Below are 24,893 nucleotides of genomic sequence, written 5' to 3' on the forward strand. Positions count from 1 at the left end.
TTAACTAATACAAAAACTCAGCAAATGCACCTTTTAAAGGTGCACTCAGTATTGTTTTTATGTTCAAAAGTTTTAATTTGCCATTGCAGAAATGCACCATTTGACATTATTCACACATTAATTTACTCCATGAGCAAAAGTGTCCAATAACAATAATTTTGTATGTGTATTTTTTTATATATATAGCAAACAATTTACTGAGTGAACCTTTAAATTAATCTAATTAAAAAATTACTGCCACATTTGTGTCCTTTTACCTGCCACAGCATGCGGTTCAGAGCTGAACTCATTTTGGTTGACTGCCCCCGAATCCAGACAGCTCTTCAGTTTTTTCACAACAGATGCAGCTGCTGCTAATCTGAACAACCCCTAGAAGATAGTTGTTAAGACAGATAGTGAAGATGAGAGTCGAAAGGCAAAACAAAGTACATTACTGTAAGAAAAAAGAAAAAGGGTTGTGATATCGAGCGTGCAGTTATGTGGGTGTGCAGTTATTTTTGTGAGTGTGAAGGTGCAGAGGTGCATTTGTGGTCAATTGCATTTAAAATATGTGTGTGTGTGGGCAAGGCAAAAGCTCACCTCTTCTCTGAGTCCTGTACGAAGCAGCATGCTTACACACTCCTCAATGGGTACAGCAATCTTTCGCCCACATCTCTGAAGGTGAGACAGCAGAGGCTCTCCAAATACCTTATTTTGTGATGTAGTCACTTGGAGTTCTATAATTCATGAGACAAATACTCTCATGGGTGTCACTTAGTTAAGAAGTAGTGGGGACAGTGGGGGAGGTTGATGATGTCACAAAATGGCGAAGGTTTAGCTCATGAATATTAATTAGGTTATGCACAAATAATTTAACATGTTCTTTTACTGTTTTGACAGAAAATATGTGATGTATTGATCCGCAAATCAAGACTGTAGCAGAATATTTGCAGAGTCGTTTTCAAGTCAAAACTGAAATGTGAACGATGGCATTAAAGGGATAGTTCACCCCAAAATTACAATTATCTCATCATTAACTCACCCTCATGCCATCCCAGATGTGTATGACTTTCTTTCTTCTGCTGAACACAAATTAAGAAAAATATCTGTCATATCGCTTCAGAAGACATGGATTTAACCATTGGAGTAGTATGGATTACTTTTATGCTGCCTTTATCTGCTTTTTGGACCTTCAAAGTTCTGGCCACCATTCACTTGCATTGTATGGGCCTACAGAGCTGAGATATTCTTCTAAAAATTGTTGTTTGTGTTCAGCAGAAGAAAAAAAGAAATACACATCTAGGATGGCATGAGGGTGAGTAAACGATAAGAGAATATTCTTTTTGGATGAACTATCCCTTTAATTCCTACTTCTGCCACTTTGGGTCCTGGGATTTTGTAGGTAAGTGGATAAATTTAGGGATCAGCATTAAATGAATGTCAAGTATAACACAGTTTCCAGTGCTGGATCCCCACATATTATAACACACACAAACAAACTGGAAACATCTGCTCAAGAATGGTTCCTCTGTACTCTATTAGATACACCCCTGCCGTTCGCTATTTCATGTGGAGGAGACAAAATCAACCAAGGCCAAAAGTGGTGGGGGGAAATCCCACTTGTCCCTGCCATAAATGACGCTTATTTAGGTGTTTAAATCACTGCTTAACACCCTCTGCTCACCTGTGTTGCTGTGGCTCTCTTTGAGCTCGGTTATATTTTTCTCCAGGAATTCATATGAGGCCTTGTGATATTCAGCTTGGAAATCTAGTAACTGTCAGAAAGTCTCAGTTAGAGGTCTATTTATATCTGTGCATTGTGCACAGTGTCTCCTATATAATGAAGACATACAGTTGGTACTCACACGAATGAAGTAGCTGGCATACTCATCCTCTTTAGTGGCAAAATGATAGAGGTCTGCAGAGTACTGATCCTGCAGGAAAGAAAATGTATTATTTGATTTATATCCTATACATCCCATAAAAACAACATTCTGATGGAATCACAAATTTTATGTTGGATTAGCAAACTCTTACTTAAAAGTTTGTTTAACTAACATCTTTTTTTCACTACACATTACTTGCTTTAAAATGCGTGGCCCTTTTATTCACAGGAAGGACAGTAAAGAGGTGATAGGAAATGATGGGGTGGGGGGGGGTTAATTGAACAAGCAGATTGCCAGATTGAAACTCAATGGCTCAATGTGTCAGAGCATGTGCACTAACCACTATGCCACAGCACCAACAGGCTAACAAAATGTAAAACTTAATTTTGAGTCTAATATTTCTAGCTGGAAAGATCAACTAGCTGGACCTAGCATTAAAAGGTACAGTGTTCAGGCTTGTTTAACCTTGATGGACTCAAGTCTCCTCCAAGCCTCCTCTAAATCTTCTCTTAGGCCGTCCTGCTTGGCCTGTGGACCTGTGCTGGTTTGAGATCTAAAAATAAAAGTGCACAAAGGAGAAATACAATATGCACATATTGTAAACACTTTACATAACACTGTAGCACAATTATATGATTCCCTCTGAACGAAAGATGCATAATGTGATGTATGTTAGAAAGAGTTCACCCAAAAATGAAAATCAAATATGGGAACACGTCAGTAACATCAAACCTCACTGGTTTTTGTGCCATAACATCCTGACATTTGGTAAGGAAACCCACAAGAATAAATTAGTTTTGGGAATTTGGAAAGTGTTTGGAATGTTGACAAAAATGAACTATATAGTCATTGACTGGCTGTGGTGCAAAACTGATCAAATATTCACCTTGTACGAGCATTATTCCAGTCTGTTGTAAGTTTAGCAAACTGTTTCTTGTTTTTCAAGATCTCTGGGAGGTCTTCCTGCATGGATTACATCGATAAAGATCAGGAATAATGTTTCAGTTAATATGTTAGGTTTGGGAGTTAGAAAGGAGCTACCTCACTGAGCTTATTAAGAGGCACTAGAACTTCTTTCTCCAACTTCATCTCAAAGTCAGCCAAAGTCTGCGCCAGAAAATTTTGCATGAAGCAGCACATTTCCAGAACTTTTCTGCAGGAAGGCAAGACCTGGTGTGCTTAGAAACTTTTTTTTATTATTATTCACAAGAGTGTATTTCCAAGGCAGCTGTGCTATATAGTGGCATTTAGACTTGAAAGCCTTACAATACTTTCTCCTATCCCAGCTAAATATGCAGAGACAACTATAAGTAAGCCATTCATAGGTTAATTTTCTCGAAAACTGTAAATGCTGTGTGGCGTAATAAAATGTGCTCTGCTTGTTTTGAAAAACCCGCTTAGACCTATCACTTTGTTTGACCAAAGGAAGCTGTTTTAAAAACAACGTTTGTTTTTGCCATTCATTTTGGTAGCACTAATGACACAGAAATTACATAATTCAGCATTAACTCTGCTGGCATTACATTTTCTTTCACAATCATTATCATAATCATCCACAGTTTGTGTTAATTAAAATACTTACCTAATAGAAGATTCACCATCAAAATCTTTAAAACTCTCAGCCATACTGACAGACAGCATCATGAGGGGTAACTTTTTCTGTAAATGAGGAAAAGTATGAATGAGAAAAATGAGTGATGAAAATCAGGAAGTCCTATGTGCCAATGCATGTTTTCAGATACTTCCACTTTTCTGTTGTTTGTTTATGTTAGTTTACATAAGTATCATATCTAAGGAACAATAAACCAAATTTGTCATTTAATTTTTCCCTTTTCAAAGTAACAAGTCATGTATGGAGCCAGAATGATCTCAAAAATCATATATTTACAAAATACAATTCATAAATGCACAGCACAATTCACATTCACAAAATCCGATTCATAAATTCAAAATACAATACATAATACAAGTGAGGGCACAAATATTTCCCCAATTGTCCACACAAATACTTCTCACTTAAATTCAAAACGTTTTTACAAATATGTATTTATCAAGTTCTTGAATTAATTTGCCTCAAAACATTTGTGAATGTTGTTACATTTATTCATGGATCATTCAATCTGCATTAATGCATTTGCAAATCGTCACATGTGTGTGGATTGCTTTAGATTTGTGTGTGGCATTTTTGAGACTTTCCTGCCAGGTTTCCATTGACAAATTTGCGTCTTTTTTTATTTATTTATTTTTTATTTTTTTAGGAAGTCCTCTTTAGTTAATTACATTGAGCTTTTAATCCCCCAATCACAACACGCTTTGCTGAACTCTGGTGGATATTGTTTCTCATTAGTTATTCATTATTCTTATGAGAACAATGGGGAGAAATATCCAATAGAATTGGCTATTTTAACAACGAAAAACATGACGAAAAGCTGTTGTCTTTTTTTTTTTTTTTTTTTTTTTTTTGCACTTCAGACAAATCCAGAATAAACCGGAAATGATTTTTTATTGCCTTTCAAACTACAAAATAGGAGCCTAAAGAAGAGCACTGTGGCTTCAAGCTGTTGAGACATACAGTTCAGTAGTCTCAGTACAGAAGTTTACATTTACGATTTTCACGTTAATGTTTTGTTATTTAATTGGGATCTACAACATTTAACTGCTTTGTTTACATCATAAACATGTTTATTTATATCTTTTAATATGATCATTAAAGTATCATTAATTATATTTTTAAAAATATTTAAGAGGTGAAACCTGTGATATGGCTAATGCGATTACAATGAAAGACCTTTAATTATTTTAATTTTAAAATGTACAGCCTCAGCGGGCAATGCAAGAAGGCTTAAACTTTGGTAAGGTTAAAATAGTAGGCTACACATACAATAAAACTATAAAAAAGTAAAAGGGTGACGCACTAATGATGGGGATGAAATAAATTTTATTCAACAACAAATATGCAGTAATACATAATGTAATAATTTATCCTACAATCATAAGTAGTTTTCATTATTGTTTCTTCTTAATAAGTACCTTGTTTGGCAGTAAAGATAGTGCTAATGGTGATGAGTATACAGATGCATCTCAATAAATTAGAATGTTGTGGAAAAGTTCATTTATTTCAGTAATTCAACTCAAATTGTGAAACTTGTGTATTAAATAAATTCAATGCACACAGACTGAAGTAGTTTAAGTCTTTGGTTCTTTTAATTGTGATGATTTTGGTTCACATTTAACAAAAACCCACCAATTCACTATCTCAAAAAATTAGAATACATCATAAGACCAATAAAAACATTTTTTTAGTGAATCGTTGGCCTTCTGGAAAGTATGTTCATTTACTGTATATGTACTCAATACTTGGTAGGGGCTCCTTTTGCTTTAATTACTGCCTCAATTCGGCGTGGCATGGAGGTGATCAGTTTGTGGCACTGCTGAGGTGGTATGGAAGCCCAGGTTTCTTTGACAGTGGCCTTCAGCTCATCTGCATTTTTTGGTCTCTTGTTTCTCATTTTCCTCTTGACAATACCCCATAGATTCTCTATGGGGTTCAGGTCTGGTGAGTTTGCTGGCCAGTCAAGCACACCAACACCATGGTCATTTAACCAACTTTTGGTGCTTTTGGCAGTGTGGGCAGGTGCCAAATCCTGCTGGAAAATGAAATCAGCATCTTTAAAAAGCTGGTCAACAGAAGGAAGCATGAAGTGCTCCAAAATTTATTGGTAAACGGGTGCAGTGACTTTGGTTTTCAAAAAACACAATGGACCAACACCAGCAGATGACACTGCACCCCAAATCATCACAGACTGTGGAAACTTAACACTGGACTTCAAGCAACTTGGGCTATGAGCTTCTCCACCCTTCCTCCAGACTCTAGGACCTTGGTTTCCAAATGAAATACAAAACTTGCTCTCATCTGAAAAGAGGACTTTGGATCACTGGGCAACAGTCCAGTTCTTCTTCTCCTTAGCCCAGGTAAGACGCCTCTGACATTGTCTGTGGTTCAGGAGTGGCTTAACAAGAGGAATACGACAACTGTAGCCAAATTCCTTGACACGTCTGTGTGTGGTGGCTCTTGATGCCTTGACCCCAGCCTCAGTCCATTCCTTGTGAAGTTCACCCAAATTCTTGAATCGATTTTGCTTGACAATCGTAAGGCTGCGGTTCTCTCGGTTGGTTGTGCATCTTTTTCTTCCACACTTTTTCCTTCCACTCAACTTTCTGTTAACATGCTTGGATACAACACTCTGTGAACAGCCAGCTTCTTTGGCAATGAATGTTTGTGGCTTACCCTCCTTGTGAAGGGTGTCAATGATTGTCTTCTGGACAACTGTCAGATCAGCAGTCTTCCCCATGATTGTGTAGCCTAGTGAACCAAACTGAGAGACCATTTTGAAGGCTCAGAAAACCTTTGCAGGTGTTTTGAGTTGATTAGCTGATTGGCATGTCACCATATTCTAATTTTTTGAGATAGTGAATTGGTGGGTTTTTGTTAAATGTGAGCCAAAATCATCACAATTAAAAGAACCAAAGACTTAAACTACTTCAGTCTGTGTGCACTGAATTTATTTATTACACAAGTTTCACAATTTGAGCTGAATTACTGAAATAAATGAACTTTTCCATGACATTCTAATTTATTGGATGCACCTGTACATTCATAACCAGTACTGTGGACCTAAACATTTACAGCAACTTTACCTCATTAATTAAACACTTCGCCAAACTGAACGTTAAGCACAAGGTTTGATTGATTAAAGTATGAAAACCAATATAAGCTGCAGTCCACTCCGATCCTGTCAAGTTATGTCTTGTTCTCAGGTGTTAACTCATCATTATGTCTCTGTGTCAGGTGTATTTTGTTGATTCATGTCTTTTATTTTGAAATTCTAGTTCCTGTTTCATGTCATGTGTTCCTGTTTCCCTTGTCATGTGATTTCTGTTTTCCCTCCATGTTCATGTGTCATGTTTTCATTGGTTTATTGTTTAATTAGCTTGTTTGAGTTCTGTTTGTTCATTGGTTTATGTTCTCCCATGTCTTGTATTTAAGCCCTCGTGTTTCCATTGTGTATTGGTCAAGGGATGAATGTGAATGGGTATGTTTGTAGTCAAGTCATGTTTGTAGTCAAGGTTTTGGGATTCCACATCTGTAAATAAACTGCACTTGGGTTCTTCATCTTCATGTCTTCGTCATTGTCAGCAGTTCCAGCATACGTTACACTCTGCTGGAACTGCTGTTGTGATGATATGATGATAGATTGAATCCGGTCTGAAGTTTCTCAAACACACTAAACGATAAGGTTACGATTGTAACCATGGTTCCCTGAAATAAGGGAATGAATGCTGCGTCATAGCAGACGCTATGGGGTTATTCCCGCAAGCGTAGCCAATCTCTTAATCTCTTTAAAATCTTGCCAATTTTATATTGCTTTGTGCTCCGCCTCCCTTGCGCATGTAGCGGACGTATATAACAGTGGTGCACAGTGCTATCTCTTCAAAATATTCAACTGAAGGGTGCAAGCAATACTCAACCCTTGTGGTGAAGATTTAGTAGCATAGCCAGTTTACGCAGCATTAATTTTCTCATTTCAGGGAATCATGGTTACAGTTGTAAACTTATCATTCCCTATCAATTCAGTCAGAATGCTGTGTCATAGCTGACGCTATGGGGAATGTATACCATCTCGCCGTGCTACTGGTTCACAGGCATTATGATAAGCATCAACAGAGTCTCCTCTTCACATCGCAATGATACATGGCGATGACGCTAGGCAGTTTGGGTAGCGCAGTCAGTGCAAGATGAATTAAATCACTATCATGTGTGAATAATTATAAATAAGGGACTAACCAAATGGGTAGTGAAAACTTACATAAAGTGACTGCTAACTGCAGTTTATGGGATGACCATATATGAATAAACTGGTAGTAAGCAGCAGGATACAAAGTTTAACTCTTCTTCACATTAAGCACCTGGGAAGAGAGAGAGGAGACATCCAGTTTGTAAAATCTGGCAAAAGTGCTAGGGGAAGCCCAACCTGCAGCTAGGCAGATGTCTTCAAGGGAAACACCATTAAATAATGCCCATGAAGATGCCATGCCTCTAATGGAGTGAGCTTTTACTCCAATAGGGCACTGTTTGCCTTGCGAGTCATATGCGAGCGCAATGGCATCCACTATCCAATGTGAAAGCCTTTATCTGGAGACAGCCAACCCTTTGAAGTGACCTGTGACGTAGAAAAAGAGCTGATCCGAAAGCCGCATTTGCCTCGTGCGATCGATACTGTATATGCACGCAGTGCTCTTACAGAACAAAGTGTGTGTAGCCTCTCCGCTTCGTCCAAAGCGAACAGAGGGGGAGAGAAAGCCTGAAGGGTAATAACCTGTGCCCTGAAGGGAGTGGTCAAAACTTTCTGCATGTAGCCTTTCCTGGGTTTAAGAATGGCTTTTGATAAGCCTGATCCAAACTCTAAGCAGGTGTCCTTGACCGACAGCGCCTGAAGGTCCCTGACACGTTTTACTGAAGCCAAAACGAGAAGCCGTGCAGTCTTTATTGAGTACACGTAGTGCTTTTAACACAAGCGCCAAGTCCCAAACCGGCACGATGATGGGGCGTAACGGTCTCAACTGCCTCGCCCCACGTAACAATTTCACAATCAAAGGATGTCTGACTTTTGATAGACCACCCAGTGGGATATGTCCGGTTGCTATAGCAGCGACATACACTTGAGCGTAGATGGGTTGAGACCCGCATCTAAACGTTCTTGTAGAAAATGAAATATAGGCTGTACGTTGCACTGTACATGGTCCTCGTGACAAGAGGAAAACCAATCAGCGAAATTAACGTGTATAAACATCTTGTTGAAGGGGCTCTGGCTTGTAATATGGTGTCAATCACCGGTTGCGAGAACCCGTGCGCAACAATTGAGCACCGTTCAGTGGCCACACATCAAGTTTCCACAGTTCTGGATGCGAATGCCATATCATGACCCCCGCCTGTGTGAGCAGGTCTCTGCTCAGTGGAATACTCCACAGGGGGGCATTCAAGAGCTCTATTAATTCTGGGAAAAATGGGCGGTTCGGCCATTCCGGTGCAACCAAAAGTACCGCTTCCACGTCCTCTCGAATTTTGCACAATATTTGGTGAAGTAAGTGGATGGGAGGGAATGCATACTTGCGTCCTGCTGGCCAACTGTGGGTGAGCGCATCCAAGCCCCCCGGGGAATAAGTCAGGGCGTACCACAGGCGACGGTGTGTTGTCTCCGGTGATGCAAATAGATCTATTTCGGCTTCTCCGAATCTATCCCATATCATCAGGACGAAGTCTCCATTCTCCTTTTATAACACCCTGTCACGAAAGCAAATCTGCGCTGCAATTCAGCTGACCTGGAACGTGTGTCGCACGTGTCGACAGGAGATGTTTCTCACACCAGAAGAGAAGCTGGCACACCAGGTTCATCAATGGTCCTGATCGAACTCCCCCTTGGTGATTTATGTAAGCCACGACCATCGTATTGTCGGTTCTGATCAAAACATTAAACCCCTGGACAGCTGGTCGGAAAGTCATTAATGCTAGAAATGCAATGTGCAGTTCCAGACAATTTAAGTGCCAGGTCACTTGATTCACCTGTCCAGGTGCCAAAAGCTGGGCCCCCATCACACAGGGTTCCCCAGCCCGTGTTCTACACATCTGTCGTGACCACTTTGCGTCTGGACACTTGACCAAGTGACATGCTCGTTTGATAGAATGTGGGCATTTTCCAAATGGTAAGCGTGGCTAGACAGCGGTGCGTCATCAAAAGATGTAAGTGGCCGTGTCGCCATGAATGATGGGGTACCTTCAATCTGAGCCAGCACTGAAGTGGTCTCATCTGCATTAGTCCCAGTTTCCCAGCTTGAAAATGTTCAAACACCGGTGAATGGAATGAATGCCTTCTTCTGTCAGGCACACCATCATAGATACTGAGTTTAGATTCTTGCCCAGGAATTAAATCTGATAGCTGGGCGTTAACAGCTGTCCTTTTTGGCGACTAGAAAATAGCAGCTGTAGAATCCGCTGTGGGCATTGTCCAGTGAAACTATCTCTATCACGTCTTTTGCGAGGAGATTTAATATCTCTGAGTGGAGAACAGGAGTGTCCCGCACATTACAGTGGAGGAAATAACACAGTTGAAGCGAGGTGGCCACCTCGCAAACTGTAACACATACCCTTGTTCTATCGTCTTCAGCATCCAAATGGAAATGCCTAGAAGATGGCGCCATGCATCCGCATAATGAGCCAGATGACACCAGAGCCTCTCGGTGTCTAGCTGCGCGCCGCTCGCCCTCGGGGAGCGGTCGCGATGCGTGTATTGTGCTGATGCATGAATTGGAAAGGAGCTCATTATTGTGAATATGTCTGTGCCCTGAGTAATTGCATCGGAGATTGTACTCTTTATTGGTTTGTGACAAACTCTTGGCACGAAGCCAACAAATTTGGAAACATGAACACAATTTTTTGTCAGTCCTGGGATCGAGTGAAGCTCTGTGGGGACTCGGCTGGATGATCTGGGTCCTCTTGGCAGCCAGATTGAACACGTCCAAGGGCTCTGGTCCCAGTTTCATGCCAGTAACATCAGGAATGCTGCTCTGGTTTGGCAGGTGGCCTCCCGCTGGTACGAGGGCGCCTCGGTACCGCGATCTTGCTCTTGTGCCAGGAGCGTTAGGACCTCACCAGGGGCTCTGTCTCCGTTTTCCACATTTGCTGTGCAGTGGCCGTGCTGAATTTGTGGGGGCAAATCCCACCCCCCCCCCCCCCCACCCCCCGCCTCAGTGGTTTTATAGGAGGTGCTTATAGGCCTGCGACTGCTTCTGCGCCACCTGAAACCTTTCGGTGAAAGCGCTAATGGCATCACCAAACAGGCCCTGTTGAGACACCGGGGCGTCTAACAGCACGGCTTTGTCTCTGTCAAGCATCTCTAACAAATTAAGCCAGAGGTGGCGCTCAGCGGCCACCAGGCTACCCATGGATCTGCCAGAGGCTTGGGCGGTGATCTTGGTAGACTGGAGAGCCATGTCAGTGGCACTGCGCAGCTCTGTGAAGGACTGGGGATCCGGTCCACTCGTCTCCATTTCTCTCAGCAGGTCAGCCTGGTAGGCTTGCAGCACTGCTATGGTGTGCAAAGCCGAGCCAGCCTGACCTGCTGACCTGTAGGCCTTGTCCAGTAGATTGGATGTCATCCTACAGGGCCTGGACGGGTGAGCGGGCCTGGATTTCCACGCCAGAGTCGAAGAGGGGCACAGGTGGGCTGCTACTGCCTCTTCAACCAGGTTTTTTGGCTTTGTCTGAAGTGCAAAAAACGACACAACTGCTTTTCATCACGTTTATCATTGTTAAAATAGCCAAATCTATCGGATATTTCTCCCTGTTGTTCTCATAGGAATGAATGAGTAACTATGGTAATGGGGAAATTATATCAGAACCCTTCTAATAAGGGAGCCTACAAGCTTAGCCTAAAATAGCATAATGCGGTGCTCCCATAGACATTCTATAGTGGTGCACTGGCAAGGAGACAACAGGCCTTTCTTTTTGAATGGATGTCTATGGAGGAGATGCTCTTTTGTGAGTTAACAGCTCATCACTTAATTAATTGACCACCTTTCTGCTAATCTTCAACATGTTTTACACTAAACAATCCATTTGTTTAGATTTTATTGGAGTTTACTATGATAAATTTATGTTTCATAAGGGAAATCATGGAAAATTTTGCAACAGGTAGGTGTCACTTTACGGCTCTCCCCATTCATTTGTATGGTATCATCAAACATTAACTCACTGTCGTAACACACTAGTTGACCGTTACTAGCCATTACGCTCTCGCCTGTGATAGAACCGCAAAGGTTGTTATCTAAATTATAAAAGAATCTCTGACAATATCCACCAGAGTTCAGCAAGGCGTGTTGTGATTGGTAGATTCAAAGCTCAATGTGATTACTAAAGAGGACTTCCTAAAAAAAAAAAAAACCCTGCAAATATGTGAATTGAATCCTGGCAGGAAAGTCTAAAAAAAGCCACACATAAATCCAAAGCGATCCACACGCATGTGACGATTTTCAAATGCAGATTCAACGATCCATAAATAAATGTAAAAACATTCACAAATGTTTTGATGCTAATTAATTAAAAAACTTGATAAATACATATTTGTAAAAACGTTTTGAATTGATTTAAGTATTTGTGAGGAAAATTGGGGAAATATTTGTGCCCTCACTTGTATACAGTATGTATGAATTGTATTTTGAATTTATGAATCGGATTTTGTGAATGTGTATTGTGCTGTGAATTTATGAATTGTATTTTGTAAATACAGCTCTGGAAAAAATTAAGAGACCACTCCAAATGTTCAGTTTCTCTAGATTTACTATTTATAGGTACGTGTTTGAGTAAAATTATCATTTTTGTTTTATTTTATAAACTACTGACAACATTTCTCCCAAATTCCAAATAAAAATATTGTCATTTAGAGCATTTATTTGCAGAAAAAGACAACTGGTCAAAATAACAAAAAACATGCTGTGTTTTCAGACCTTGAATATTGCAAAGAAAACAATTTCATATTAATTTTTAAACAACACAATACTAATGTCTTGTAGGAAGAGTTCAGGAATAACCTTGATTTTCAATCACAACTTTCATGTGTCTTTGCACGCTTTCCACCCATCTTTCACATTGCTGTTGGGTGATTTTATGCCACTCTTGGCACAAACATTCAAGCAGGAATTCAACAGACGCTGGAATGGAATGGCTGCCATAGATGTAGAGACGCTGGAATGGAATGGCTGCCATAGATGTAGAGATGCTGATTTAAGAAACATTTGGAATAGTCTCTTAATTTTTTTCCAGAGCTGTATATTCTTTTTGAGATCATTCTGGCTCCACAGACAATGGGGAACAGAGGACGAATGAGAGGAAAAATTATCAAAAAAACAGAGAAATGGAGTAGATTTTTTCAACTTAAATTCTTTTGAAATGCTGATGAATATAATTTGCTGAGATATTAATTTTATTTCAGCTCAAAGCTGATGTAATTCCTGCGACACTAGCGCCACCAAATGAAATTGCAAAAATAAACAAATGTTTTCAAAACAATTTTTTTTCTTATATGCCCCTCCTCTGCTGATGTACAAATAGTCAGATAGTCCCGCCCTCAACTCACGCCATTGGTTGAGTAGTGTGGTTGGGGCGGGTCTAGCGTGTCGCTCAAAACAAACACAGTTTTCGAGAAAATAAATCTATGAATGGCTTACTTATAGTTGTCTCTGCATATAAAGCAGGGATAGAAGAAAGTATTTTAACACTGAAAAAGTTACATACTTCAGCTTTAATTTATGAATCAAATATAAGTAAGCCTTTTGTAGGTTGATTTAACCTAATAGTGTAACACTGTGGATCTGTTTGTTTGAGTGACCCATCTAGTCCTAAACAGCAACATTAGCTAAACCAATGGTGTAAGTTTAGGGCGGGACTATCTGTTTGTACAACCAATGAAAGATAGTAGAGTTTTCTGGAATCTGTTTGAAAACAGTGATAATTTACATTTCCTCTGAAGAATAAGAAGAAAATGAAGGTCTGTAGTTTGCACTCCTGAAAAGCTGAGAAGTCACTCCTGTTGTAGAACGCATATACAGATTCCACACACAGACCAAGCAAAAACTTCAGAAGACAATTTCACCTATTCTGAACTCTCCATCATCACAGGAGCAATTTGGAATTATGGTAGGCCAAGATAATGTTGGAAAAAATCCTACTTCCATCTGTTGTGATGTAGAAGATCTTCATAGCCACAGCATTTCATCATATAACCATTTAATTTGTCTTCTTGAACACTACTCATTTCTCATAAACAGGGCCTGGTACTCTGCTTCAGAATCTGCGTCAACACACTTACAATCCACATGAATAAATAGGAGGTTATTTTACCATCCGTCTCTCTGAGTCCAGTCCCTGCTGACTCTGCAGGCAGCCAACCAACTTCTTATGGATGATCTGGGCAGCTCTCCTGGCTGGCTCCACACGCTGTTCCACCTTAAAGCAAAAAAGATGAGACATTTATCCAAGTTCATCTACACTGTATTTGTACTGTAAGCACACATATTGTATCTAAAAAGCAGTGGATTATGCAGTCATTAGCAGTAAAAGCTGAAGTCTGTCACTTTTGTGATGTTTAAATATTTTCTCCTAGCTTAATATGCAGAGACAACTATAATACCCTGAAAAGGCAAAACGCAATAGTTACTGCATTTTGGCCTTGTAGAGTGGTATAGGTAAGCCATTTGTAGGTTGATTTTCCAAAAAGTGTAAACATTGTGACACATCATAACATTGCTCTCATTATTTGAGCATCCTGACTGCCTGACCCATCCTGACCTTACACCGATTATATTTCATAAGTCGACATTGTGTGGTCATGTAAATGCTTAGGGCATAACATAAACACATTTTTATGATCTTGCATGGTTTTACTGTTTGCAAATTGATTTACACCAATTATATTGTTGATTTTGTTGTTACGTTTGGTAACTTGTTTTGTGAAGTCTGAAGTTAAATTCTCCTCAAAATTACCTGTTCATAATACAAATCAAATTATCTGTTGATTATAACCGTCATCGTGTTTCATGCACCAGGTGTTGAGGTCTGCGTGTGCAGCTCTGGATCTTGTTTCTATCGCCATTAGAACAAGGTGATGTTGTCTAACGGACTGCATAGAATGCATTAAGCTTCCCTGTGGAAGGCTTCCATGTGTCACGTGGGACGTGATTAAATACATAAAAAAGATAAAAAAGCACTGAAGTGCCAGTACAATTTTAAGAGCATAGCTTAATTCAGTGCTACATTGCTTGAGTTAAATGTACAAACAAAAAGTGACTAAAATGAAAAAGAGCATTGCAAAGTAAACTCTACTTGAGAAGTTCTACACTGTAAAGCCTAAAGTTGTCATTACTGGAAATATCAAGTTGTCTTAATTAAGTATTACTTGAAATGTCATAACTCAAATATTTAAGTTCACTGAAATTATTTGTCTTAGAAAATCCATAGATTTAAGTTTTTACATGCAGGGGCTTAAATAGTTGTTATTAAGAATGCATAGATATTTAGCTCTTTTATTGGATTATTTATGTTATTGTATTTTTGGCAAAAAGTTGTTTCATGTAATGTCCCCATTAGGGTGGTCTGTGTCCCATTTGGTCAAGTTGGACCCTGTTAACACTATTGCAGTTCTCCTTGTGCATGTGCAACTGAAGTACAGCTGTCTGTGCATTTCTGTGGAGAAATATGTTTATTTAATGACTGAACTAGAATCAGTTATAATTTTTATTTGAGCTGTGCTATTGTTTGATCTAAAATTGAATCAGTTCAATTAAAATTATTAACAACAGTAGAAACGGAGTTCCACGTGACGCCATGCGAGGAGCAGACGTGTAAACGGCGAGCTCTGCGCACTTTGCTAATTTTTGGTTATTTTTGTGTCATAAACCAGTGAGATTCGATACACCCTGCTACATATCTGTTCTTTGAAGTTAACATGGCAAAGAATTCAAAATTCTCGGGCTCTGGAGACATTAAAAGACACTTACATGCTCAAGCTGATACATCAGACAGGGCCGCAGATCAGGGACTCGGTTTGGAAGGTGCGGCAGGAGAAATCCAGTGGCAACTGGCGAGCATGTCTGTGATGCTGACGAAAGTTGTTGCTGACTTAGAGGATCTTGCTGTAATACGTCGATCGATTACGGCGATGGAAACGAAATTCTCTGAGTTGATTACAAGAATCAGGGACGTCGAGAGATGGATCGATTATCTGGAGCCATTGGAGAGGGAATTAGCTGCAAACCCGCTAGCGACCAAGATAGACTTGCAACGCGTTTTGGAAAAACTAGAGGACAACGTCCAAATTGTTGGAATTCCTGAGCATGAGGAAGGCAGAGATATGGTGAAATTCCTGGACGAGCTCTTCCCGAATCTGCTCGACATAACAGGCCACAACCTGGAAATCGAGCGAGCTCACAGAGTCCCAGCTTGGAGATCTGCTAAGGGAGACAGGCCCTGATCAATTCTGAACAAATTCCTGAGATCATCCAATTAAGATCTTGTGTTACGTGAGGAGAGGAGCAAAGGAAAGCTTTCTTGGAAAAATCACAGCATTTTCTTTTTCCCAGACTATGCGAATTCGACAAGAGAGAAACATGATCGATTCAAGGAATGCAAGAAACTCTTGCATTGACAGAGGATCGCTTTTGCACTGATGTTTCCAGCCAAATTGAGTATAGATACTAAGGATGGCCGCAAAATATTTACATGCCAACAACAAGCTATGTTTTTCATAAAATCGATGGACTGAGGAAGTCATAGTGTGTTTCTCATGTTGCCCCAAGTAGCTTGTCTCGCTGAAAATACACTTGACCGTCCGAGGAAACTGGGTGCCTGTATTGTTTCTTTTTGTGCTGGTTCCGCTAGTGGTTGGAATTTGTTTTGTGGAGGAAAACACCTTCGATACAGTTCTGTGAATGAATCTTCATGTTCTTTGTGCTTATTCTGCCTATTGGCTGGAGTTTGTTTTATATATTATTTTCTGTTATGTAATTCTGTCTCGCAGAATTTGTATAGAAGCACCGGACTTGAGAAAGTTGTCACGGGGACTCTCGTAGGCGTACATGGACTTTTTGAGTTTAGAGGGATGGACGCCGGTTGGCGCTGTCGTGCAAGGGGTTAATGCGCACGTTTTTCTTTTTTCTTTGTTTGTTTGTTTCTGGGGAAGTTCAGAGTCTGACTGTTGCACTAATGTTGGAATGTGATCTTTATAATTTTATTTTTGACACACAATCTATTTTTTTTAATATGTCAAAATGTCAAATGTTAATATGAGTGGATTATCTCTCTCTACATGGAATGTGAATGGGTTGGGGTACCCCATAAAAATAAGGAAGGTTATTTCTTTTATTGAGCGTAAGAAATGTGATATAGTGTTTCTTCAATAAACGCATCTTTCCCCGCAGGAAGCTGAAAAATTTGGGAAGATATGGGGTGGGCATTTTGTTTATAGTCTGGCTCAAGTAAGAGCAGGGGAGTCATTACATTGATAAGTTGAATCTACAGTTCAAATGTCTCAAACAGATTAAAGATAAATTATAATAATTAATTATATTTATTTATCACACATTTCCACATATACAGTGAAACTCTTTTTTTCACATATCCCAGCTAAGCTGGGGTCAGAGTGCAGGGTCAGCCATGATACAGCACCCCTGAAGCAGATAGGGTCAAGGGCCTTGCTCAAGGGCCCAACAGTGGCATCTTAGTGGTGCTGGGGCTTGAACCCCTGACCTTCTGATCAGTAACCCAGAGCCTTAACCACTGAGCCACCACTGCCCAATTAGGAAGAGTCATTATTGTTTTAGCAGAAATTCAGGGGCAAAGGTTGATTTTGGCTAATATTTATGCACCTAATGCTGATGATCATGGCTTTTTTATTGATCTTGAAGGGATGTTGCAAGCCGCTGGCACCCATGATATAATATTGGGAGGAGACTTTAATCTATTGATGGCTCAGTCCTTGATCATAGTGAAGCAAAAGTGTGCAAGCCCCCCAGAGCAACATTGACGCTTCACAGGATGTGTAAAAATCTTGGTCTCACAGATATTTGGAGACTTTTAAACCCATCTGGGAGGGATTATACATTTTTTTCATTAGTCCATAAGATTTATTCTAGAATAGATTTTTTCTTGATATCTAAGTCCCTCATTTCATCTGTTGTTGATTGCTCAATTGGAAACATCTTAGTCTCAGATCATGCCCTGGTAAGTTTAGAGGTGTTGCCACATACGGAGAAAAAGAAATCATATAGTTGGCACTTTAATGTATCCCTTTTGCAAAATCCTAATTTCCAACAAATGTTAAAGGCTGAAATTAATGTCTACATGGAGACGAACTGGTCGCCAGTATCCTCTGTGGGTGTGGCTTGGGAGGCACTTAAGGCGGTTCTTAGGGGTCGGATCATACAGTATGCCTCATTCATCAAAAAATCCAAAGCAAGAGAACTCGTGGAGTTGGAAGGGAATATTAAAAATGCAGAGGCAGAGCTGAAGCGCCAAATGTCGTCTGATGGCCTCAGAGAATTGACCCAACTGAAATACAGATATAATAATATTTTGTCGCGGAAGGTGGAGTTTTGAATATTCAGGGCAAGACAATCATTCATTGAGTCGGGGGACAAAGCAGGGAAAATTTTGGTTAGATATATAAAGCAGAGAGAGTATTTTTCTACCATTCCCTCAGTGAAATCTGCTGGTGGTGAAATATTTACCTCAACCGTTGATATTAATAATGTTTTTAAAGAATTCTATCTTGATCTCTATAATTCCACATCTTAGTCCACCGATGAAGATGTAAGAAACTTTGTGGAACCATTAGAACTCCCTAAACTGATGAATGAGCAAAAAAATTATCTTGATTCTGAGATAACCTTGGAGGAGCTTGATGAGGTAATTAAGGCCTTGTCTACAGGCAAGGCTCCGGGACCAGACAGCTTTGCCGCAGAGTTTTTTAGATCTTATGCTACAGAACTGGGTCCACTTTTGTTAGAAGTTTATATGGAATCATTAAAGAATGGAAAGCGTCTGCCAACCATGACACAATCCCGGATCAGTCTGATTCTTAAAAAGGACAAAGATCCAAGCGAGTGTAAGAGTTACCGTCCAATTTCCCTGATCCAGCTAGACGTAAAAATGTTGTCAAAAATATTGGCTAACCGATTAAGTAAAGTTATGACATCTCAGATTTCAGATTATTTTACTCTGGACAGGGGCACCCGGCAGGATTGCCCTCTTTCCCTATTATTGTTCTGTCTTGCCCTGGAACCATTAGCAGCCACGATAAGAAAGGAGGATGATTTTCCAGGGGTGATTGCGGGAGGTATGGCACATAAGCTTTTGCTTTACGCAGATGATATTTTATTATTTGTCTCCGACCCCACTAGATCTATGCCTTGCCTCCACAGAATTATTCATTCCTTTTCTAAGTTCTCAGGATACAGAGTTAATTGGTCTAAATCCAAAGCATTGGCTCTGACAGCATACTGCCCAATAATGGCTTTTCAGCTGGGCGATTTCCAGTGGCACAAACAGGGCATTAAATATTTGGCCATTTTATTCCCAGCAAATTTGTGTGATTTATTTTTAAGTTCATTTTGACCCTTTAATAAAAAGGTTTTTGAGCGATGTGGGCAGGTGGGCTTCATTACATTTATCTATGTCTGGTAAGGTTAATGTTATTCAAATTAATTGTATTCCAAATTTCATCTACCTGCTACAGTCTCTCCATGTAGATGTCTCCCTCTCTTATTTCAAACAATTTGATAGCATAGCGAAGTCCTTCATTTGGAATGGTAAGCATCCCAGATTACATTTCAATAAGTTACATAGGCCGGTTGACAAAGTTGGTTGGGCTAGGCCTACCCAAGATTTTGTTTTATTATTATGCATTCGGTCTCAGACATTTGGCTCATTGGTCACTTCCACCTGAGAGAACCCCTTCCTGGTTTGGTATTTAACAGGAAGTTCTTGCCCCTATTTTGCCATTGCAAAGCCTTTCCATTAAACTAACCGGAGAAGTTAAGTCGCACCCCGTTATCTCACATTTGAATGCGGTATGGACAAAAGTGTCCAGAGTGTTTAATTCGGACATTTATTTAAATGTTGCCTTGAGCATATGGCTAAACCCAAAATTATGTATTAATAAGTCCCCTTTCTGCTGGTCAGAGTGGATTGTGAGGGAGGTTAATATGCTCAGTGACCTATATGAGAGTGGAGCGTTAAGATCGTTTGAAAATTTGGTCCAACATTTCAGGATTCCCAGATCTCAGTTCTTTAGGTATTTACAGCTATGCCACCTGCTCTATACAATTTTTGGGAGTAGCATACACCCCCCTAAAGGGGCAGATACTCTAGAAGTGGTGATTACTTCTTTTGGAAAAGGTCATGAGGCATCAGTGTATTACTCCCTGCTAATTCAGTGGGGAGGGGTTTAATTTATATAACTGATTCCGTATTTAATGTTGTGTTTATCTGTTTTGTGGATGAAATCAATAAAAAAAATTAATAACCAAAAAACAACTGTAGAAACAACAATATTTAAATAGCAAATCTGAGTTAAGGCTACTTGCATCTAGTTAACTCAACTTAAATAGTTAACTTTTACTCTAGTTGAACACCAAGTTAATTGAACTGAAATACTCAAGTTTCGGGAGACCTCATTGCTCAATGTAATTAAGGGAACAGGTTTACTCAATCAAATGAGTGCAGTGAACTTATTATGGTTTTCAGTGTAATTAAAGCCACCAAACATTTTGTGTAGCCTTTACTTGAAAATACGGTATGCTAAATTTACTAGCAATTTCTGCGTAGAAATTGTTTCCAAATTGTTTTTGGTGTATCTGTTTGATGACCACCGGCAGTCAGGGGAGTGTTCAGAAAACCTATTTGAAAAAAAAATCTTTATTTTTGCAGTTCTTTTTAGTGATGCCACTAAAGCAGAAATTACACACTTCAGCTTTAAATCTGAAGTATTTATCTTTTTCAGTGTTCAAATACTTTCTCCAATCCCAATATGCAGAGACAACTATAAGTAAGTCATTAGTTTTGTTAGTTAAATTGCATTGAAAACTGCAAACACTGTGTCTCTGTGGTGCTATGAAAACTCCTCTGTTTGTTTTGAGCGACCCTTCTCAAGACCAATGGTGAGTTGGGTGTGGGAATATCTGTTTGTCTGATCAAATGTTTTCAGAAAGCTGTTTTGAAAACAATGTTTGTCTTTGCAATTTCGTTTGGTGGCACAGAAATTACACACTTCAGCTCTAAGGTGTAATGGTGTAGTGCTGAAAATGACTAACCAAAACCAGATCCTCTGAGAGAAGGTCAGTTGCATCTTGAGACCTACAGTCCAGAAACACAACACTTACAGATTACTGACACATTGTAGACAGTAACTTAAATCTGGTGCTAAAAAAAACAAAACAAAAAAACTGCAAAAATGAATAGCAACTTCCTATATAATCAGATTGTAAGAATACAAATAATTGTTATGAATATTAAACATTTAATTCACAAAAAAGCCAAGAATTTTACACAGCATTAGTTTTACTAATTTGGGACAGCTTGCTCTTTTACTGTGACCAAAGCAGCCAAAACTAAAATTAGAGAGCAAAAAGCCGCTGTAGAAAACAGACCAAAGTGAGTAGAGGGGAAGTGGACTGTAAGCGGAAGCACAAAACCATTTTACATTTTACTATCGCTCTTTTAACCACTTTAACATAGCAATCAATTGTTTTATTTCTGGTTTATTCAATTATAAGAAGATATACAATCCAAATAATCATTTTAACTCTAGTCTGTAAAATTATCACAGAGACGGATAATATAATTTGACTTCTATGTACAATTGCATAAAATCTTTGTTTCAGCTGTGTCTGTTTTAGAGTCTTGATAGTCAAATGTTAGTCTGAAAGAGAATACAATTATTTTATTCATATAAAATCCACAGTCAATATATTAATAGGTCTATTTGGATGGTGGCCTTTCAATATATTTGGCTGACACAATTAAATTCTGCTGGGTATTTTACCACAAGTTTTATTCTAATATGAATTTAGAACTTGAACAAGCATATGTCATATATTACTTTTTTAACATTAAAGGTCACATAAATAGACTCAGCAACGTGGTATTGCCTTTGCTTTGGGTCTGGAACTAAGAAGTCTATGAATATACAGGTAACGTCATATCAGGGCAGGTTGCAAAACTAGTATCTTGTGCTGTGCAACCTGCAGATGTCCCCTATATCATCAGCAACTAAGAAGTGACACCTTTAATCTTCTGAAATGAAATATCTTCTCAAAGAACATACTTTAAGCCTAATATTGGAACACATTGTTTGTATGGCATTTTCTTTTAGCAACCAAACACCAACCCTAGTAATTTCTTTGGGTTAAAACAATGGAAAGGCAGAGAGAAATGTAACTGTCACTCTCAAGTAGGAGAGAAGTGCTCAGCCTTTTCTGTTAGATGAACTTAATTTGACACACCAATTCATTCTAATGTCATCAGAACATGCTTTTAACCAAACAGACTATGAAACAAGCCCTCTTCTTCATTTCAGACTTACAACAATTATGCTATGAGTCACAGGCAACAATACATAATAACAGGTGAGCAATAGAATATAGGAATCAATACAGGTTTTGCTGCATTGTCCAGAAAGACCAAACATGTTCAAATATTCCACTAATTGAATTTACTGTATACAACAATAACACGGTCATACATATAATACCACAAACAGTATGAAATCAACACATGGCAGTACTTACTTCCCCCCATTTCCAAACTGCTTTAAGATATGAAATGGATTTAGCATGGTGATGAAGAATCTGTCGACTTTAAGTCCCAATATATGTAAACACAGGTCAATCGTATTGTAGCTTCATTTGATGGAAATATTGCTTTCTGAATTCAATAAACAGACAAACAGTCATTAAGAACTTAGTCAACAACACTCTCAACTTGACTGCTTCACATTTGTGCACACACCTCATCGTCTCAGAGAAAGAGGAAGTTACCAAATGCATGAGGAAAGACATTTTCATATCACGCTGTGAAAGTCATGCAGTCCTCTCTGGCCACAGGAAAACTGAAGTAGATTTGCTTGTAATGCGTGCAACACAGAGCCTTCATTTGCAGTCTAGTTCATTTGTTATCAGCTATCAATATTTGTCTGTCTATCAGTAGCTGAATCTGAACAGACAGTTTGAAGAATGATACACAATGATAAAACAGAAGTAATTGACCAAACATCTTGTTGGAAATTGAATTTTCATGAATCTGTAAATATAGCCCTTGATTAACCATTAAATGCATGGGTGTTTTGCCAAACACTATTACACATTCGGGTCTTTAGAGACCCGGCATGTACAGTATATTTATCACAAATGTATCTACAAAATGCACAGATAGTGTCACATTTTCAAAACATTTTCAAGACAATAGAAAATAATAAAATAGAATACAGTATATTCTGATATATTTTGATGTTTAATTTTTAATATACAAGAGATGATGCAACAAATATAGAACAGGATTCATTACTAGCACACTAAAATTTCATGAGACGCAATTGCCTGTCAAACATATATTGAGCTAAACATAACACATAAGATAGACATAAGTATTTTCTCAGGCACTTTTTGAGTCTGAATAGATGCACAACTTACATAATTTCAGTAGTACACTTAAATGACAAAAGTCATATCATATTGTTCATGTGTTACACTTGCTATAGTTTACTTCCTCATTGCTTCTTCATCAAATAGCAATGTCAAATGTAAATCACTGACACATCAGTGCCACCTTCTGTAACAAATAGCATATACACTGCCTGGCCAAAAAAAAAAAAAAAAAAGAGTCACCGTTTGGATTTAAATAAGCAGATACTTAAGAGCCTATGATTGGATCATTATTGCAGTGATTAATATCTATCAGCTGGCAACAGTTCTTTTAACCCTAACTGATATAGTGTGTAGCTTCTCATTTCTTAAACAACCATGTCGGAAGACGTATCCCGTAGTCGTGGAAAAGATGTTTGTGACGAGAAGAAGGATGGGGCCGGGCTGTGAGGACACACGCCAAGCCCTGAATCGGGCTAATCAGCTGGGAGGGGGATAAAGACGAGCTGGAGGTGCCAGTTTGAGAGAGAGAGCCACATGCGACCACTGTGTGTGTGTCTATGTGTTTGTGTTTAAGTTGATTTGAGTTAATTTATGTTATTAAAACTTATGTTGACTGTTCAGCCGGTTCCCGCCTCCTCCTTGCCCACCTTTACCCGTTACATTGGTGCCGAAACCCAGGAAGGAGGAGGGATGCGCTGTCGTGGAGGGGGGGCGTTTCCCTTCTGGCCGTGCCTGCCGGCAGGTCTTCCCCACCTTTCTGGAGCCCTGGGAAAGATGAGGGGAGGGAAAGGGGAGAGGGAAAGTGCGAGGCGGAGTGACAGAGAGAGGAGAGAGAGAGAAAACTCGGACACGCCGTTGCCTAGTCCTCAGCCACTCCTCCGATGGATGGAAGGGCATGACGTACTCCCCGGAAGGGAGGGGAGTACGTCATGCCGGGGGTTTCACCGGCCTGAGCCGGCCGATGGAGGAGTGTGACGAGGAGGAGGGCCGGGCCGTGAGGACACATGCCCAGCCCTGAATCGGGCTAATCAGGGGATAAAGGCGAGCCAGAGGCACCAGTTCGGGAAGGAGAGAGAAAGAGCCACATGTGGCCGCTGTGTTCCCGCCTCCTCTTTGCCCATCCTTTACTCGTTACAATGTTACTGTGTTTCAGAAGGAGCAAACTGTTGGCCTGCATCAAGCAAAGAAAACAACTAAGGAGATTGCTGAAATCACTGGAATTGGGTTAAGAACTGTCCAACGCATTATTAAAACCTGGAAGGATAGTGGTGAACTGTCAGCTTCATGGAAGAAATGTGGTCGGAAAAAAATCTTGAATGATCGTGAATTAAGACTGTTTACAAACACACCAGTGGAGCCCTTTGTCTGGGCTGCCCGGCTGCGAAAACGCAAAAGGAAAAAGGGAAACAGAGCCGTAGTTCTCATCAGAGTAAGACATCATGCAAATCGACCCCCGCTACCCAGTATTCTACTGGCAAATGTTCAGTCTCTGGACAACAAGCTCTGTGAGCTGAGAGCACGGATCTTTTTCCAACGAGAGACGAGGGACTGCTGCATTATCTGCCTTACAGAAACTTGGATGTCTGCGGAGATTCCAGATTCAGCCATCGAACCCGCGGGGTTCTCCGTGCACCGAGTGGACAGAGCAAAAAACCTCTCAGGTAAAAGCAGAGGTGGTGGTGTATGTTTTATGATCAACAAATCCTGGTGTGATCAGAGGAACGTACATTCTATCAAGTCTTTCTGCTCTCCTGATCTGGAATTTCTCATGCTTCTGTG

General features: G+C 39.7%; 1 protein-coding gene across 1 annotated transcript in view; it reads right to left on the minus strand.

Annotated features, from left to right (window-relative positions):
• LOC127423454 (SH3 domain-binding protein 1-like) overlaps positions 1-22,478 on the minus strand; it is a 31,439-nt gene extending 8,961 nt beyond the window's left edge. Inside the window, exons 1-11 of the mRNA XM_051667765.1 lie at positions 22,260-22,478; positions 20,784-20,826; positions 13,819-13,923; positions 3,448-3,524; positions 2,907-3,018; positions 2,752-2,828; positions 2,331-2,418; positions 1,845-1,913; positions 1,664-1,754; positions 580-716; positions 258-369 (exon numbers count right to left, since the gene is read on the minus strand). Of these exons, the coding sequence (XP_051523725.1) occupies positions 258-369; positions 580-716; positions 1,664-1,754; positions 1,845-1,913; positions 2,331-2,418; positions 2,752-2,828; positions 2,907-3,018; positions 3,448-3,524; positions 13,819-13,923; positions 20,784-20,826; positions 22,260-22,306 (958 nt within the window). The 5' untranslated portion in view covers positions 22,307-22,478. The remainder of the gene's footprint in view (positions 1-257; positions 370-579; positions 717-1,663; positions 1,755-1,844; positions 1,914-2,330; positions 2,419-2,751; positions 2,829-2,906; positions 3,019-3,447; positions 3,525-13,818; positions 13,924-20,783; positions 20,827-22,259) is intronic.
• Between the last annotated feature and the right edge of the window lie 2,415 nt (positions 22,479-24,893).

This window comes from Myxocyprinus asiaticus, chromosome 32, assembly GCF_019703515.2.
Source record: "Myxocyprinus asiaticus isolate MX2 ecotype Aquarium Trade chromosome 32, UBuf_Myxa_2, whole genome shotgun sequence".
Taxonomy (NCBI): domain Eukaryota; kingdom Metazoa; phylum Chordata; class Actinopteri; order Cypriniformes; family Catostomidae; genus Myxocyprinus; species Myxocyprinus asiaticus.